A 19,295-nucleotide genomic window follows, 5' to 3' on the forward strand; every position below is an offset into this window, starting at 1 on the left:
CTGATAACTTTTTAGCTGGAGCAACAAGTCTGAAATTGTGGATTACTACCAAACAGTAAGCTAAAGTTTTCCCATTGGGGAGGCCGTTTTTTCTAAGATTTTCTGGTGCGTAACAGGACATTTAATAACGTCGTCATGGATGTGTTGACTGTGTCCCAGTTTACAAAACAATTCACAAAGATCACTATGTGTGCTACGCCTCAGCGTACTGTGTTCAGCAAGTGGTATTACAACAGAAATGCACAGTAAATTTTAAGTCATAGCGCAGAGCAAACATACTTCTTTACACACTTCACTTTCGGATATTTTATCTATTTATAATGGAGTATCTTCGCATTTTCTTTCATTACTTCTGGGGATGGTTGGACGTTCGAAGTATTCTGTTATTTTCTTTCGTGTTTTTGGTTCTGGGCGATGTTTTTAAAAACAAGATGCCGAAAGACTTTCCACCAGGTCCCATGGGTCTACCTTTCCTCGGAAATATCTGGGATTTTGATGCCGCGAAACCTCATCTGTATATGGCTAAGGTACACTGTATATTTGTTTAAGGTTTTGTAACCAGAGACTGAACACGGGTAAGATAATACAAGGTGAAACTATGAAAAAAAATAACCCCACCCGATTTGGCAGCGTCTGTGCGGAGTTGTTCAGTACATTAGCTCCTTCAGCACTTTCAAGCCTGACCAGTTTAATTCGTTTACTTGCCTTTTTATTACTCGTTTTCTCTGTAATATTATGAGAATTATTGTTAACGTTCCTCTGTTTTGGGGGATGGGGGTTGTTATGTGAGGGTCCTTTAAAACTTGTTTTTGGACGTTTATAACACTAAAATGCAGTTTATGACGACAATCCGGAAGGTATGTCAACATCCAAGTTCAATCAACCTCAGCAGTTAGTAATTTGTAACCATTCCTGATATCATTTCCTCACATAAAAAACAATAATAATAATAATAATAATAATAATATGCATAATGTGGAATCCTGACATAATTCCCTCTTCCTCTAATACACTATAAATACTGTATGTGATCCCCTTCTCTCTCTCACATATGTCTTTTTACATGGACTGTGATATGACCCTGCTTTATCATATCTTTTTTTCCCACTTTGCAATGGATATTCTTGTTTGCTGATCCAAGTGAATAGTTGTTGCTTTTTTTGTCTCGGCCAGGAATCTCCAGCTCTTCACCTTCTGCCTGTACCTGCATGTGCTCCATCTGCTCCTTTGCTGTCTAAGTTCCTCTCTGTTCCAACCCTGTCTTGTTTGTGTCTCTATCCTTGGTGTCCACTTCAGCCCTGTGTTCATTCCTCTCCTCCCCTGCTGTTCCTGATGTCATCTCCTTGGCCCCTGATCCACTTTCACTTTACCTACATTCGAGCAGGTTCTGTAGCTCCAGGTTGCTGCTGCTTCATGGTCAGTGCAGCACCTTCTCAGTTACAGTATTATAACTGGAAGGAAGAGGTTAATAATAGTCCATGTAGCAAACACACCATTCTGTGTCATTGTAGATCCTCAGAATTGTGTTACCTTGAGGTTATGCTGGGTGCAGCCTGTCATGTGTAATGTTTAGATATCTATCAACATAAAACGTAGGTAAACGATAAAGGTTGAATAACTCAGGAGAAAGAACTTCCTCTCATTTAACACCCTTTGTTAATTGTTTTATTTAAAGAAAATAAATCCACCGTACTACTTTGGCCTGTCAACAAAATATTTTATGACACACCTGAAGAAGGCTCCACGGCCGAAACGTGTTTTCTTTCTTCTTTTTTTTCAGCATGGAATAAACTTATTACTTGTTCCTTTGCAACAAAATATTTGACATGCTTACTGCCGATTCACAACTAATTCTCGGATTGAATCAGTTCCAAAAGGAGCAATCCTTGCTGCCATTTGTTTTTTTGTCCAGATAAAGCAGTTGTCTGGAGTAAAATGTTTTAGCCATGATACTGTTCCACTAACAAAATGAAAGTTTGTTTTACTTATCTGAAGACATGTCAGGTCTTCAACGATTGACCACCTGGGGTGTAGACTAAAAAGTTAAGATCTTGCGCCTGTATGATTAGTTCCATTCTCTAAAATCATGAGTTAGCAAGAGAAATAGGTATCTTATTTTATGTGTGCAGCTCAAGTAATAAAAAAGAAAAGGGAATTTTGAGGTTTCAAACTTGCCTTCCCGTAGAACTATGTTCCCACAATACATTGCACTTTTTGTGGTAACGATTTTTTTTTCTGATTTTCTGGTAACAGCACCAGTAGAGTGGTCAGAAAACTCATAATTATTGGCAGTTATAGTAAGTGTGTTAAAATAGACTCTACTCTCTAATCAAACCATCACCAAATATTCACAACTCTGCATGGGGGTCCTAATCCTCTTCCTATGATCTTAGCTCTCACCAAGAGGGTTAAGCCAAATTTTGACTGAACACTTGACAATCGTTTCAGTACACTTAGTTTTTAGGTGTTGTTTTTCTTAGTGAACAATGATTTATCATATTATATTCAAGTATTTCACAACTTTTCAGCTGAGCTAAAAGCATTTGCAGCTCTCCTCAAATATGGTACTATAAAAAGCTGTTAGAACATTTAAATTGAATATCTAATGTACTTCACATCCAATATTTATACAATACAATACTATATTTCCACTTCTCAATAGTATATAGAAAATCAGCTTGTAAGGTCTAAAGTTCAACCATTTTTCAATTATTGAGGTTATATGACATATGAATGATATCTCCCTTGATTTAAAATTACTTTTCCATTCAGCTTGCAGAAAAATATGGAGATGTATTTACCATCCGTTTGGGAACACGCTTTGTTATTGTAAACGGCTATAAACTGGTAAAAGAAGTTTTGGTTCATCAAGGAGGCAGTCTGACAGACCGTCCACCATTTGCAATGGGTGATGAGCTCACCAAAAACCAAGGTATTTACAGTAAATGATTTAAATAAGGAACATGTGCATCTTGCTCATAAGCATTCCATCTCAAACCTGATCTGATTTAAAAAGCTATACATAGATGAAGAAAATCAGTGGCTCAATGTTGCAGATAGAACTGGTGTTGGGTGACTTCTATGACTTGTAAGTAGCACAACTTTGTACAAGGTATTTACAACCTCCTTTCATGTGTTGACAGGGACCATTCTTTTACTAAAGCTGTACACTAAGGTCTTTACTATACACTCATTAAAGAAGTCGCAAAGTTGCAGTATCTAATTCTGACACTAATTTTGTTGCCCTCAATTAGCCACTATAATACTGTTGTTAAGTATATACTCTACTTTGTTGAGCCTTTTGCTTGTAAAAAGGAGCAGGTGGAGGTTAATTTTGTTCTTAAAAGTATAAAGAAGAAAAAAATGTAGTGTTCTAACTGTGAGTGTGAAGAAGTCTCATTTTGGAAAAAGAACTTTATCAAAGTTGGGTGTTATTAGGACCATGATTATGAAGTGCTAGTGGTATACATTTTCAGTTTTCAAAAAGCAGTTGTATTGTATATATTTGTGTGTAATGTATATGTACGTTCATTTTCTTAAACAAATGCATGTTTCATTGGATTATGAAAGATATTAGATACATTTCTAAGAAATTAAAATTATCGCTTTTTAATCTCTTTGGACACAAACGTTACATTGGTGCAGGCCCTATTTATAAATCTATAATGTACAACATGCAGGGTTGGTATTATCCAATGGTTACTTATGGATGCAGCAGAGAAGATTTTCCCTTATGACTTTAAGGAATTTCGGTGTGGGCAAGAGGAGCCTGGAACATACCATTGTGGAGGAGTGCAGGTTCCTGAATGAGGCCATGGAGGATGAGCAAGGTATCTGTTACTGACCCAACTGATTTTTGTCCATGACTTGTGTGAGTGTCTTGTAATGTTATACCAAAGGTGAACTGTTATGTTACTTTGCACAGGGCTGTTATTTCTCCAATGAGCTATGTTGTCAGTGTCATCTTTCTACTCATATCCATATTTGTTTCACTATAACTTCAGTACTATATACAGATGCAGCCATTCAAAATGGGTGAGGTATTTCGCGGCATACCCCGGTGTGCGGTATCACACGGTATCACACAGTGTCACCCAGTGTCACGTGGTTAATCGCGCGTCATTTGACGCTCTGCCGGAAACTATCCGGCGTCACCTTGTAAAACCGCCAGGGGGAGCTTAACCTCTCATGTACAGCATTTGAGCCTTTAATTTTGAACTGTGTATTACAGCATGTTAATCATCAGTCATTAAAATGTTACTGTTCAGCCTCCATTTCTCTATAAAAAATTTACTCTGTTGCACACACACACAATAGAAGCAGGAAGCAGAAGCAGGGACCGTTGTCAGAAGGGAAGAAGGTGACTATTCATTGTTATCAAAAATGACTTAGAATCGATCATGTTGCGATATTTTGAAATATAAAAGTCAATTGATTGTCCATAATATCGCTATACTATTATTTCGAAGAAATGTTTGTTAAAAGAAAAGTCCAGCACCAGCTGGATTCGAACACACAACCTGCCAGTTGTTAGTCAGGCACGTAGACCAGTAGGCTACAAGACAACTCGCATGAACAGGGAGGCGAAACAGCCCTGTCGCAGTACACGAATATAATCATACCGTTATTAAATTCTTTAGATACGCGATTCCATATTATATTCCCTATTAATCAAATTCTAAAAGTATGCTTGTTGACTCCGGTATCACGTTAGTTAAAGACTTCGATGCTTAAAATGTTTAGGGAGAAATGAAATACTGGTGTGTATGTTCCAAAGTTCCAAAGTTAATATCGTTTATGGACTTCACACGCGTTGCAGTATGCTCCTATTCTTTTTATGCTCAGGCACTAAGATTTCCCTTCAGAGGTAAAATTCCATATAAATATTAAATACTACAATGGACACAGTAAAGACTTTTACTGTAAATCTTTCTACGACAGACCAACGGACCACGAGTGCCCCTGTCGGTCAACCAATCACGTACCGCGGTACCCTGCGTCATCTTGCGTCACGATGCGCGACGCCGTAGCCAATTACCTCTGGTACGTGTCTGTACCGCGCACTTTGAATGGCTGCATCTGTATATATAGCTTTTATAGTTAAACACTTCTTTTAAGTATTTAAATGAAGGGCTAAAGGATTGTGCCATTGTGTGAGTCTAGAATAAACTATTACCTCGTGATCTTGCATCCAATATTCTGGATTACTTCAAGAAATAGCTGGATTAAATCCTTGGATTAATTAATTACTAGAAACTGAACACCACAGATAATCCAAAAGACTCTCCTATTGTTTGGAACATTTCTTTTGTTCTTTTGATTCTTTATCTCAAACCAGCATAGGGATATCTGTGATCAAACTTTACTGTAGTTTGCAGCTTGTACTATTACTGTACACTGATGTATCATTTGTTATGTGCCATTTTAGGGAGGCCCTTTGATCCCCAGTTCATCATTCACAATGCTGTATCTAACATAATCTGCTCTGTGGTGTTTGGAAACCGGTATGAATACACAGACAGACGCTTTCAGGAGCTGCTGCATTTGATTGACGTAACATTAAAAATGCAGGTTACCATGTGGACCCAGGTGAAAACAGCATGTTTTTCTTTTCCTTGATGTAACTATAAGAAGATTCAAATAACATTTCCATGAAAGTCTTTGGCTTTCCAGTGAAGTGTTTAGATACTGTCCCTGGTTTGTGTTCTCAGTAATGTGTTTTATGTATGTAAAAAGATCCTACATAACGCACTCCCTGAATTGTTAAATTGAAGATCAAGAGACAGACAAACTTCTCTGGACAGAATGTTCCTAAGACATCAGTTCCCTTAAAATCTGTACAGTTCAATCCAGCATACCAAGACCATCATCATAATTTAATCTGTCATCACAAGGCTGTGAATTTAAAATTATTTGTGTATTTTATAAAGCTATCACATTCATAGTAGGCCTTAAGAAATGTGAAGATGCTGGGAAACATGGAAACATTGCTGTAATTTTTTACCACAATTAAAAGTAGGTACATACATCAGATGGAAACACAATTAAAAAAAAATACATGGTGATTTATGATGCATAAATGTTAGTGTCATAATGGTTCTCTCTTGTGCAGCTGTATAATGTGTTTCCTACAATAATGAAGATAGTTCCTGGGCCTCATCACACTATCTTTTCAAATTGGAAGAATGTGATTTCATTTGTGAAATCAGAGATCCAGGCTCACAAAGAAGACTGGAATCCATCCTGCCCCAGAGATTATATTGACTGCTATCTGGATGAGATTGAAAAGGTAAACCAAAGCCATAGTCCAGTCATATCAGGTAGTTGAGCAGTTGGCTAGAAATGCACTGCTTTTCCATGAAACTTCTACAGTTTATCTTAAAAAATGAGGAACTTCAAGTCAAAGTGACTGTTTATCGGAGTTGATAATGAAAATTAGGGGGAAGGGGACTCTAATTCTCAGTATACCCCAGTGTTGTTTATCCTATCCCAGTGTTCATTGTACTAGCAATCTCCCAGTCAACCAATTCAGCTAAACACCATCATCTTGCTTGCTGACAGTTCTCAGTTTCCTTATACCTGTCCCTGGCTGCTATTGATTTCTACTGCTAGTTAATACCCCTGACCTTTAGCAAAGTTTCAACTATAGCCATCTGCACCTGATATCTTGATACCCTACAGAACTACTTATACAGTGTTTCAGATACTATTCTTTTAAATGCAATCATCTTAACTGCTGCTTCCTTGATATATGACAGCTGTGACATAATCATGTAATTATTCTGGATCGGTCATTCTTTTGAAGTCTTCCATGTCATTGTGTAATTATTCCTTAGGTGTTGCAGTTATTCAGTGAACTAGTGTAATAATATTCTAGCTCTGATTAATTGCTACATATGCTTCAATTGATAAAATGGTTTTGTCTAACAGAGGTGGAACCAAATGCTTACCAAGCTAAGATAGATATCCCTTATTTGCTTTTAAGTAAGCTTTTAAGTGCTTTGAGAAGCCACCTATTAGAATATTTTCCACAATATATTCCACAACTTAAATGCAATAAATTCCAAGGGATATACAGTATAGAATATTCTTCTGAATGTTCCCAGGATGTCCACAAAAATATTTCCTAAAACGGAGGAATGTCCAATGTTTCGTTTTTGAGTACTTTGAAACGTAAGATATTTTAGTAAACAGGATTTGTTTTTCCACTTTCAGAGTAAAGATGATGTTGACGCAAAATTTGATGAGGAAAACCTATGTTTCTGTGTTCTCGATCTGTTTGTGGCTGGGACAGAAACCACAGCAACCACACTATGCTGGGCTCTCCTCTTCATGACCAAATACCCAGAGATACAGAGTAAGTCAAGTGCGATGATCTTTTTGTCTAAATTACATATTGAAAATTGACATTTTCATATCTTGGCCTTCAGTGCAAGGTTGATTCAGTGCAGGCTCTTCTTTCAGGAAAGCATATTTTATCACACATGATGTAGAATGTCATAAACATTTATGGGCTGTTCAAGGTACAACAGATACACAAAACAGATGTGATACAGAGTTAAAGCTCTTTAGGTTACAGCGTGGGGAGAAATAAACCAACACCACAAAAATCAAACAAAACAAAAGCCTAGTTCTCTTTGTACGGATTTGTACAACTGTATAATTAAACTGTGTACCAGCAACAAAACCAAGTCTGTTCTGGGACTCTTCCAAAACGCAAGTGTCAAAACACTGCAAAAGGTCAACCATTCAATTCAATTCAATTCAAGGTGCTTTATTAGCATGACCGATGGGTACAATCAGTGTTGCCAAAGCAAATAAAAATAATAAAATTAACATAGAACAAAACAAAAAATAGAAGTAAAATAAAATCTACAGACATGTTACAGACATTTACAACAAAGACATATTATAAAATATTGACATATACTGTAGGCGGCTGGAGCATTATTGGGAGACAGACTCACTGTTCCTCAGGCTGTGACAGGAGATCACATACTGGGCTGCCAGATCAACTGAGTTCCCTCCTCCCACTCCCAGTAGGATTGGGACCTGTTGTGGCTTTGGCAGGTGTGGGAACTCTGGGATTAGATTTCTGAATTTCGGGAAGAATGTTTCTCTAATCCCAGAGTATCTGTCACAGTGCAGTAGGAAGCGCACCTCTGTCTCTATTTCTCCCTGCTGGCAGTGGGAGCACAGCCTGTCCTCTCTGGGCAGCCAGGTCTGCCTGTGTCGCCCAGTTTCTATGGCCAGGTTGTGGTCACTGAGCCTGTACTTCGTCAGGGTCTGTTTCTGTTTGTTATTTTTTATTTTGGTCAAATATTCAGCTAGTGTGTATTGTCTGTTTAAGGTTCTGTAGCATTCCAGTTTATGTTGTGTTTGTGTGTGTGTGTCCCAGTGTGTGAGATATTGCTGTTTGATCTGTGCTGTGATGTGGTTGAGTCTGGGTTGTGGTGCTCTAGCAGTGCTGTCCTGAGGCTGGTTAGTGTTGGTGTGGCTCAGGTCGGTGAGCCTCAGGACCAGCTGGCTCAGGGGGCTCTGTTTTGGGCTCAGCTCTTGGCTCAGCAGGGCTTTGTGGTGGTAGGAATTTTGGTCACTGTTTTTTAGGTGTAGCCAATACTTTAATATTCTTTTCTGTATGTTTATCAATAGTGGGTACTGGCCTAATTCGGCCCTGCACCCGTTGTTAGGAGTTTTTCTCTGCACACGGAGGATGATTCTACAGATCTCCATGTGCAGAGTTTCTGTGGGGTGTTTGTCCCATTGGGTGTAATCCTGGTCTGTGAGGGGACCCCACACTTCACTGCCGTATAGGGCAATGGGTTGGATTACACTTTCAAATATTTGGAGCCAGATTCTTGTTGGTGGGTTGATGTTGAAGAGCCTCCTTCTTATTGCGTAGAAAGCCCTGAGTGCCTTCTCCCTCAGTGCCTTCACTGCCCGGTCAAAACTCCCGGAAGAGCTGATGGTGAGACCGAGATATGTGTAGCTGGATGTGTGCTCCAATGTGTTGTTGTTCAGTGTGAATTTGTACCTGTTTCCCCGAGGTCTGGCTTTCTTCTGGAAAACCATAACTCTGGTCTTGTCCAGATTGACTGTCAGTGCCCAGGTCTGACAGTACTGCTCCAGCAGTGCCAGGTTCTGCTGCAGCCCCTGTTCTGTGGGCGACAGCAGGACCAGGTCATCTGCATAAAGCAGGAACTTGATTTCTGTGTCATGTAGTGTGAGACCAGGAGCTGCAGACTGCTCCAACATTCCTGCTAATTCATTGATATAGATATTGAACAGTGTTGGGCTCAGGCTGCAGCCCTGTCTCACCCCACGGCCTTGGGTGAAGAATTTAGTCCTTTTGTTTCCAATTTTCACTGCACATTTGCTCTCTGAATACATTGATTTAATTATGTTGTACACTTTGCCCCCTATGCCACTTTGGAGTAGTTTATAAAACAATCTCTCATGCCAAATCGAGTCAAATGCTTTTTTGAAATCGACAAAGCAGGCAAAATTTTTTCCTTTGTGTTTTTGGTGGACGTGTTTGTCTATCAGTGTGTGTAGGGTGTAAATGTGATCAGATGTGTGGTGATCTGGCAAGAAGCCAATCTGACTTTTACTCAGGACATTGTGTTCGGTAAGGAAGGCCAGTATTCGTGTTTTCAGGATACTGCAGAATACCTTCCCCAGGTTACTGTTCACACAGATGCCCCAGTAGTTGTTGGGATCGAGTTTATCTCCACTCTTATAGATGGGCGTGATCAGTCCTTGGTTCCAGGCCTCGGGGAAACATCCAGCTGTCATGATGAGATTGAGGAGTTTGAGCAGGGCTTGTTGCAACTTTGGGCTGCTGTGTCTCAGCATCTCATTTATGACACCATCATGGCCACAGGCTTTGCGTGGTCTGGCCTGGAGTTTGTCCAGTAGCTCCTGCTCAGTGATTGGGGAGTCTAAGGGGTTTTGGTTGTCTTTGATAGCCAATTCCAAAATTTTGAGTTTTTCATAAATGGTGTTTTTGTCTGATTGATTTGTATTTGGGAGCTTTTCATAGAGATTTTCAAAGTATGTTTGCCAGATTGTTCCATTTTGGATGGCCAATTCTTCTGGTTTTGATTTGTTTAAGTTGTTCCACTTCTCCCAGAAACAGTTCTGATTTAGTGACTCCTCAATTTCTGCAAGTTGTTTGTCTATGTATGTGTTTCTTTTCCTTTTCAGCGTGTGTTTGTAAAGTTTTACCATGTCACAGTACCTGAGTTGCAGATCTGTGTTGTGTGGTTGTCTGTGTTTTTCATTTGAGACTTTTCGTAGTGCATTTCTGATGTTTTTGCACTCCGTATCAAACCACTTTTCTTTTGCTTTTGTTTTTTGGTAGTTTTTCGATGTAGTTGTTTTTAGCTTAGATTTTGATGCTAGTTTGTGGAATAGGTGATTTAGTTTTTGTGTGGCCAAGTTTATGCCTAATTTGTTGGTTTGATACGGAGTGTTTAGGAATGTGTCCATCAGTGTCTGAATTTCGTCATGGCCCAGTGCAGTTTGGTATCTGTCTATGCCTGGTTGAGGTCATACAGCTGGCTGGGCTGTGTCAGTGTGTCTCTGTGCTGGTGTGCTCTCTTCATGTAGAGTGTGATCTGGCTGTGGTCGGAGAGGGGAGTTTGTGGCCTGACAGTGAAGGCACTGATACAGGAGGGGTCCAGGTCGGTGATGGCGTAGTCCACCACACTGCTGCCCAGAGCTGAGCTGTAGGTGAACCTGCCTAGAGAGTCCCCTCTAGTCCTGCCGTTGACGATGTACAGGCCCAGCCCTTGACAGAGCTGCAGCAGCTCGCGCCCGGTGCTGTTGACCGTGGTGTCATGGCTGCACCTGTGTGAGGTGACCGGTGTGTGGTACAGAGGGGATTGTCCGAATATGTGAGTATTTCCCTGTGTGCTGGTGAAGTCTGCCAGTGTGCCTGTTCGTGCGTTGAGGTCACCACAGAGCAGCACGTTTCCCTGGCCCTGGAAGTGACTGATCTCTGTGTGGAGACTGGGGAGAATTACCTCACTGCAGTAGGGGGATTCTGAGGGCGGGATGTAGACAGCACACAGGAAAACCTCGTTTTCTGTACAGATGGTATTTCTTTTGATTTTAAGCCAAACTCGTGACTCTTCTTTCTTTACTAATTGTATGGAGTGACTGAGCTCCACTCTGTACCACACAATGATCCCCCCAGAGTCTCTGCCCCGGGTGATTTGGGGTCTTTTGACAGAGGGCACCATGATCTCCTTGTAGCCTGGGGGACAGTGGGTAGCCAAGTCCCCCCGACACCATGTCTCCTGTAGGATCATGATGTCTGTCTCCTTTACATCCTTGATAAATTCAGGATCAGTGCTCTTCAGCCCAAATGCTGACGAGCCCAGACCCTGAATGTTCCACATACTTATCTTTAGAGATCTCATTGTTATCGTTTGAATTATCTTTGCAATTTGTTATTGTTTTCTGGAACTGTATCAAATTTGTGTCGGACATTTACATCATCAACAGAAACAAGTATTGTGCTGGGTTTTTGTCTGTCGCTGTGGGTGATGGAAGTTCAGCTCATAAGCCGGGTGCAGATGAGGTTCAGGAGCTGCCGGATTTCTCCCAGCTCTAAACCGCTCGGGACTGATGGTCTGGCCAGGGCTGCGGCGTAGCTGTGCAGGAGCGGCTCGGTCCGGCTCTGCTGTTGTGCTGGGTGGGGAGGGGTTGTGGTTCTGGTCCGGTTCAGCTGTTGGTCTGGGTGAGGGGCATGGGGTGGGGCGCTGGTTCTGGTCCTGTTCGGTCGTTGGTCTGGGTTGGAGGACTGTAGGGTGGTGCTGGTTCTGTTTTTTGTGGGTTGAGCTGGTCTGGGTTGGGGGTGTGGGTGCTGGGGCGTTCCTCTGGTAGTCCTCCTGTTTCTCTCTGGGATGCTGTTTGGGTGTCTGCCCAGTGTGGTGTCTTTCAGAGTTTTTGTGAAGAGTCCAATGGTCTGTTTTTTGAGGTGTTTATGGTCGTGTAGATGCTGTGGTCCAAGGGTGGAGTGATGGGCCAGATAGACGTTTGGGAGCAGGGCGCAGCACCATGAGATCTCGGCATTGATTCTCTGGATGGTGTGGTGCTGCTCGTCCTGTCTCGGCAGCAGGGTGAAGATGACAATTCGGGCGCGAGGGAACTCCTGTATGGCCCTCTCTGCCACTCTCCTGATGGACTGGGCCACCTGCTCCCTCTGGGTCCTCAGGTCGTTGGTGCCGGTGTGGATGATGATGTGCTAAGGGGCTCCCAGTACCGACCTGGACAGTAGCTGCAGGGCCTTCTCTGTTGTCGGACACCAGAGCTTTGCTGTTTGTAATCCCGGGAAGAGCCTGTGCTCATCGATGTACCTCCCGTTGGAGTCGATGAGAAGGGCTACTTCCATGCGTCTGCCTCTGGTGTTCAGTCTGCTGGAGGGGCGCTGTGCTGCCGGGCGGGGGGCTGCTTGGGGGGGTGCAGTGTATGAGGTGGAGGAGTTGGGTGGGGCTGGGTGTGTGTGTGGGTCACCCTGAGTGTTCGGCAAGGTGGATGTGCTTTTGGGCAGTAGCGTTGTGAGGGGATTTGGGGTGCCGGGGGGTGCAGTGGGTGTGGTGTTTGCTACGGTGGGGGTACTGGGTAAGTGAGAGTTGGTGGTGGGGGTTGTAGGGGTGTCAGGTTGTGTGGAGGTGGGTGTGTCTTTGCCGGTTGGTGGTGGGTGTTGTGTGTTGTGTGTTCTGGGTCTCAGGGCTGTTCTGTTGCAGTCAGGGCTGCAGTGGGAAGTAGTGAGTTTCCTCAGCTGGTCTTTGAGAGTCTTGCTTGTCCTCTCCGCGAGCTGCAGCTCCTCTCTCAGCTCTGCTACTTCCGACTGCAGCTTACTGTTGTCCCGCAGCAGCTCTTCCATCTGTGCCCTGAGCTGTTTGTTGGAGGTTTTACATTCGTTCCTGTGTTTGTTAACCTCGTCTCTTAGCTGTTGTGCTGTCTGCCCCTCTGTGAGTCTCCCCAGCATCAGCTCCTTGAACTCAGTGAAGTCCAGCTCCAGAGCAGAGAGTTTCTCCCTCAGGAGGCGCACTGTGCTGTGGTCACAGGGGGGTTGGTGTGGGCTGTGTGTGTCCAGGTGGTGTGTTTCCGTGTTGCCGAGGGCTACACTCTTGCTGGGCTGTTCTGTGGCTGAGGCTGTGTTTGTGGGCTCCGAGTCAGGTGGAGCTGAACTCTCCAGTGTGGCGGGCATCAGGCTGCTGGGTCTCTCTCCTGTTTCTGGGGGAGGTTTCTCCAGGTCGGCCTGTGTTTTAAGGTCTGTGAACTTTTCCTCGAAAAGCTCCAGAGCGGCCTCACTGCCCTGTATCATCACTGTACCATTGTGGTAGGTGTTGACAGTCAGGACAGTGTCTTCTACCTCGCTGTCGCCCCCTATGGAGATTTGCCTGCCTTTGCTGATGCCCCTTCTGGTGGTGTTTGTGTAATTCTTACACACAGCTGTGTGCCAGGCATTCGGATGCTCAGTAAAAAAGAGCAGGTTGGTTTTTATGTGTTTTTCTCCTGCCTGGCAGTAGTCAGCAATGAGGGTTTCTGGGTTTTCTTTCATCCAGGAGTCTTTGTACTGTTTCCTGGTCTTAACGGTTTTCACGTCCTCGGGGTACTGGAGTACTGTGCTGAGGGGGCAGGGCTGGTCCAGTGGGGCTGTGTTCTGCTCTGTACTCATCTTGCTCTTTTAAATACAATGGGCCCAGGTGAGAAGAGCAAACAGACGGCCTGGCTCGGGCGTTTTGAATACAATCAGCCCCCTGTTGCTTGGGAACAGGTTCTTCAACTTTGGCCTTTTGAGTGTAGTGGGCCCAAGTGGTATTTTGTTTAATTTAAACTTTAAGGTAACTTTTTCTAAGGACTTTTTAAACTTTTATCTAGCAAAGCAGTTCAATTTTTTAGAGGCCTCTTCAAGAAAGGAGAAGAAAGAACAGGGCTTACCAGGTGTTTTTCGTGTTGATGGCTGAGTTCTTGGCTTCTCTTGATGCTGCTTGTATTTTCCCTTACCTTCTTGTTTCCTTTGGTGTACTTTTCTCTTTCTTTCTTTTCTTCTTATTCTTATATCCTTGTTTTAATGATTCCTTTTCTGTTTGTTCCTCTTCATCTCTTGGGGATTTTTCTTTTTGGAGTTTTTCCTCAGGTCCTTTATCCTCAGGTGTAGCTGTGTCTTATAGTTGATCTTCAGTTTTTTAGATGTTTGCTTTGTTGATTTTTTTTTCCAATGGCAAATTATTTCTTTACGTCTGTAGTTTTCTTTAGTTTTGTTAGATGTTGCCTTATTCCTAGACTATTTGTTCAGTTCCAGAAAACAATAAAATCTCAAAGAAATTAGGAGCTCATCTTCTGTGCTGCCTTGCATAACAGAGGATCTGCCCTCTATCTCTATCTGATGGCAAGTATAGTTGAGACAAGAATCTGAACTTGTCTCATTCCACCACCCTCTCAGTTGGCTATATAAATTCATAGTATATATAGTACATTAAGTCTAATAAAGATCTCTCACTTGGGCTCATGTTATGCTTAATAGATAAATCTATTGAAAGATTTCCTCTTTACTTACTCTGTTGATTTTTACAGAGAAGGTCCAGGATGAGATAGACAGAGTCATTGGACAGGGACGGCAGCCTTCTATGGCAGACCGTGCTAACATGCCCTACACTGATGCTGTGATCCATGAAGTCCAGAGGATGGGCAATATTATTCCTCTGAACCTGCCCAGGATGGCAACAAAAGATATCACTGTACGAGGTTACGTTCTTCCAAAGGTAAGACAAATGGAGTATATAATGAAAGTTTGGGAGGAATGACAGCAGCTAGTTTCAATCAACCTCAGCCAACTTTGTAATCATTCCTGACATCATTTCCTAACATAAAACAATAAATCCTCATAATTCCCTCGCAAATGTCTTTTGTATGCCTCCTCCTTCCCATTTCCACCTTTGCAGCTGCCCCTTGACCACTTCTAACTCCACATGGGGGTCGTAGCCTTGTTGTCCTATGCTCAGAGGTTGGCCTTCAGCCAAGCAGGCTGAGCAAACATTACTGTGACTAAAACACTATATAAATTCACTACACTTAACTCTTGGATGTTGTTATTCCAAGTGAAATTAACTTTCATGTTAAAATACATATATTTTTACAGAATGCATGTTGCTTATTCTAAGTAGGTCATAAATCATACAATGAAACTGTTGTACTAAAGTTCAACTAATAAATAGGTCAATACATTGAATAGGGAAATGTTTTAAGTAGTTAAAATCACAAAACTCACAAGAAATTAATCACTCTAGATGAATCTTGAACTTTCTTTACTTATAAAAAGAGATTACATAATGGCTTTGCTTATAATGATATCAGATACTGACATGGAATTTACATTTCATTAGCAAGATTCCTTTCCTTTCTGGACATTTGTATCAGATATCATTTCCTTTTCAGTGCTGTATGTTATTGTTAAGAGTGTTTTGAGTACTATTATTAAAGTTGATAAATATTTAAAGTTGTAATTTATTTTTTTAGGGTACACAGATCTTTGGAAATTTAACTTCTGTGCTTTTTGACAAGAATGAGTGGGAAACACCACACCATTTTAATCCTGAACACTTTCTAGAGGAAAATGGGAAGTTTGTCAGAAGGGATGCATTTATGCCATTTTCTGCAGGTAAACATTAGTGTAACCTAATACAGTATACCCTAGACATTTTATTCATAAGAATAATACATCTAGATATTTTAAGCAGATACATTTTCCATGCTGTAAAATTTAAAATGAAAAATCCTTTCAAAGTCCTAAACTACCTTCTGTTCCTCTAGGAAAGAGGGTGTGTCTGGGGGAGCAACTGGCTCGGATGGAGTTGTTCCTATTCTTCACTTCTTTTCTTCAGAGGTTCACCATTTCCCCACCACCTGGCGTGGAGCCCAGCCTGGAATTTAAGATGGGATCCACACTTTACCCTAAGGAGCTGAAAATCTGTGCTATCTCTCGTTAGAAGAAAAAACATTGCAGTTAAAGCAGGTTATATACTAATTTCTGGAGCATCTCAAAAGGTCAATTTGATTAAAGTATTTCAAATCTTTGAAGGCATTGATAAAGTCACTCCAGTGGACTTCCTCAGAGTCAACAGTGAAACCCTAACAGAGAACACAAACTGACATTACTGGGAAATGCATTTAAAACTGAGAGTAGGAAACACTTTTTTACACATAAGTGCTGTGGGGGTCTGGAACAGGCTGCCTAGTGATGTTGATGAAACTGATACCATTTCAAGAAATGGTTGAATACGATCCTTAGATCAAATATGTACTTGAAAACATCAGCTTGGGCTGAATGGCCTCTTTTGATTTGTGACATTTCTTGACATGACATGTGGGACAACAACACTGGCCAGAAATCACTCAGAGGGGGGTCGTCTAATTAGCTCAACCCCTGCATTATGAGACAGCTCTTATTACTTGAGGCTGAGAATCGCAACAAAAAAAGGATGCAGCAAACTCAGCTCTTTTTTTGATACCTGATTATGGGTTATAGGTTTTATTTTCAATACAGTCTTGTTTGGAAGAGTGACTGGTCATGGAAAAAAAGGTACTGTAATACAGAAATGTATGTGTGATCTGAGAAGTGTTCTGAAAAGGCTTGTTTACGGGTACAGTAGGTAATTTGATTACCGCCTTACCCCAGTTCTTTAGAGAGACCTTTGATCCACAGGTTTATTGTAAGCTCCAGAAAGAGAGCTAGCTATACGCCTGGTTTGCTTTACACTCCTAACACGTGATGACAAAACTAAAACAGCCTAACTGTTGTACCCAGAAGTAAAACAATGCCTTTCTAACAATGCATTTCCCCAGCAATTGTATCATCACAAATGCATTACCTTTCCTTACACTTTAGTCTATCAAGTTTTATCTTGGAGAATACCCTGGGACACCCACAACAGGTCATTCCAAAGGACCAAAGGACAGCCCTTTTTTACAGTATAGTGTGCCCATCACTATACTAGGGCATTAGGATGCAAACAGACGACGGAGAGCCCCCTTCTGGTCCTACTAACACTTCTATCAACAGTAACCTTAGCTTTCCCAGGAGGTCTCCCATGCAGGCACTGGCCAGGCTAACACCTGCTTAGCTTCAGTGGGTTATTAGTTGTGAGTTGCAAGGTGATATACTGGTTATGAGTAATGGTGATTTAAATTTAAAGTCCAAGAAAACAAAAAAGTAAACCACTGAGAATGTTGTAGTATGCATTTCCCCAGAAAATGTTTTGCCTAATGACTTGTTACATCTGAACATCATTAACTCTTTATATACAGTATTTAGCATGTATTCAGTTATACTGCTCAGGGTTACACGGTCACCTTGAGGAGTCTTTCTACAGACTCCTATAAAGAAGGTGTGGCTTGAAGCATGTGGGATGGTTGGGGTAAAGGAACTGAGGGAATTAACTAAAAGTTCTTACTAGAAGTTTGTATTATATCTTGTTAACTATGTATCCTTTTACTTACATTTTACTAAATCCGTCTCAGGATATCTGGTCCCAAAAGATAACTTAGCCATATGGTGTCTTTATGCACAGCTGACATAGTTCTCAGGGAAATGACCGAGTGACCTCTCCTGGAACAAATGGTTTATTCAGCAGAAGGGGCTGCTTGTCACGCAGGCCGGCAGTAAAGGATATATATGTAATGGTCAGCCTTCTAGAATGAGCATATATAGCCACAATGCAAGTAGAGAGTCATGTGGGACTGTATCTTGTATCATTTGTTTCACTGTATAAAAGAGCACAGTAAGCATTGTCTTTGAACTCCATCTGTCGTGTTTTCCAATAATCCAGAGGTGACCTTGCCTGTCAGCAGTTAGCCCATGCTGTGTGCTTTATCCTCCCATCAGTTCAATTTAAAACTTTGCAAGGCATCTCTAAGGATAACTGCTTCAATATAACCATCTTGTTATTGTAGGTTCCAATGCTGTATGCATATGATATGAGCATCAGACATGTTTATATACTGTATAGTAATGACTGTCAATATCTTGTCTCCCTGGACCTTCTTGATACATTTTTCAAAGGGTTTGTATGATTATAAGGGCAAAGTTTGGTTTTTAAGACTTGTGAGTGTTACATTTGTCTCATTTTAAAATAGTGCTCGGCTCTGATTTCAACATGGTTATGGACCCCTCTATGGATTTTTCCAGCTCCACAAACACCAGGCCCAGTCACATGCAACTGCAGACTTAAAGCACTGCATATTGGATATAGAGTACGTTTAACCTACTGTTTCAAGTATTCAGTCCTACACTCAGGGAATACATCTACAGTACCTGTATTTCTCACAGATTGTAGTATTCCAGGATTCCAGATAGAGCAAACAGGAGTGCAGAAAATGCACAACCCTGACAAGTCCGGCTGGAGATTGAAAATTGTGTTGAAATTAATTATCATCACTGACAGATTGAAGTATAAGACTCTAATCATATCTACTAAGTCTTTGCCCAGTCCAAATTGATCCAATACAGCCCAAGAGATATTCCCATTCCAAGTGAGTAAAAGACTTGAGATTATTATATAATCAGTTATATGAAGGAGTCACTGGATATTATCTGAGGCCAATCTTTGGTCTTGATGTACAGATGCAGCCATTCAAAATGCACAGTACAAACCCATACCAGACGCAACTACCCACAAGCCACTGTGTTGTACTGCGGTAAGTGATTGGCTGGCCAAAATGACCAACAGGGACACCCGTGGTGCATTGGTCGGTAGTGAAAAGATTTAATCATTTAATCTCTTTACTGTGTATGTTTTAATCCACTTAGTATTGAATATATGGAATTTTACCACTAAAGGGAAATTTTAGTAGCCGAGCATAAAAAGAAGAGGAGCATAATGCATCTAAAGGTCATAAACGATATTATTTAGGAACATAAACATATTACTGTGTATGTATATGGCTGGTCTTGGTAGTTTAAAGAAAAAATCCACACCAGTCTTCCATTTCTCCCTAAACATTTTAAGCATCAAAGTTTTATGAAATGGTCCCCAAATATGCAATTGCTGTATAGATTGAATTTTAATTTTAAAAAATGATTTAACACAAAAATTAAGCTGTTTACGTTCCTCCACCTGAGAATATAGTCATTCATTGCTACGCAACGCAGAAACACAGCCACAGGTAACTAGCAAAGAGAGGACATTAAGCTAGCCAATATGATAAAGGAATACATTATTTTTTTATTTCTTTTGCACATTTATTCGAACATTTCCATTGATTGTACAAGCACTTGGAAA

The 19,295-nt window shown here is 41.3% G+C and overlaps 1 protein-coding gene across 1 annotated transcript; it reads left to right on the forward strand.

Moving 5' to 3' along the window:
• Positions 1-8: 8 nt before the first annotated feature.
• Positions 9-17,805, forward strand: LOC138223293 (cytochrome P450 2J4-like). Its single transcript, XM_069179362.1, has 9 exons — positions 9-527; positions 2,773-2,932; positions 3,681-3,830; positions 5,429-5,589; positions 6,113-6,289; positions 7,216-7,357; positions 14,593-14,780; positions 15,535-15,676; positions 15,829-17,805. Exons 1-9 carry the CDS (start codon positions 321-323, stop codon positions 16,002-16,004), a joined length of 1,503 nt encoding a protein of 500 aa, XP_069035463.1. The 5' UTR covers positions 9-320; the 3' UTR covers positions 16,005-17,805.
• The last annotated feature ends 1,490 nt before the right edge of the window (positions 17,806-19,295 follow it).

Source organism: Lepisosteus oculatus, chromosome 16, assembly GCF_040954835.1.
Source record: "Lepisosteus oculatus isolate fLepOcu1 chromosome 16, fLepOcu1.hap2, whole genome shotgun sequence".
Classification (NCBI taxonomy): domain Eukaryota; kingdom Metazoa; phylum Chordata; class Actinopteri; order Semionotiformes; family Lepisosteidae; genus Lepisosteus; species Lepisosteus oculatus.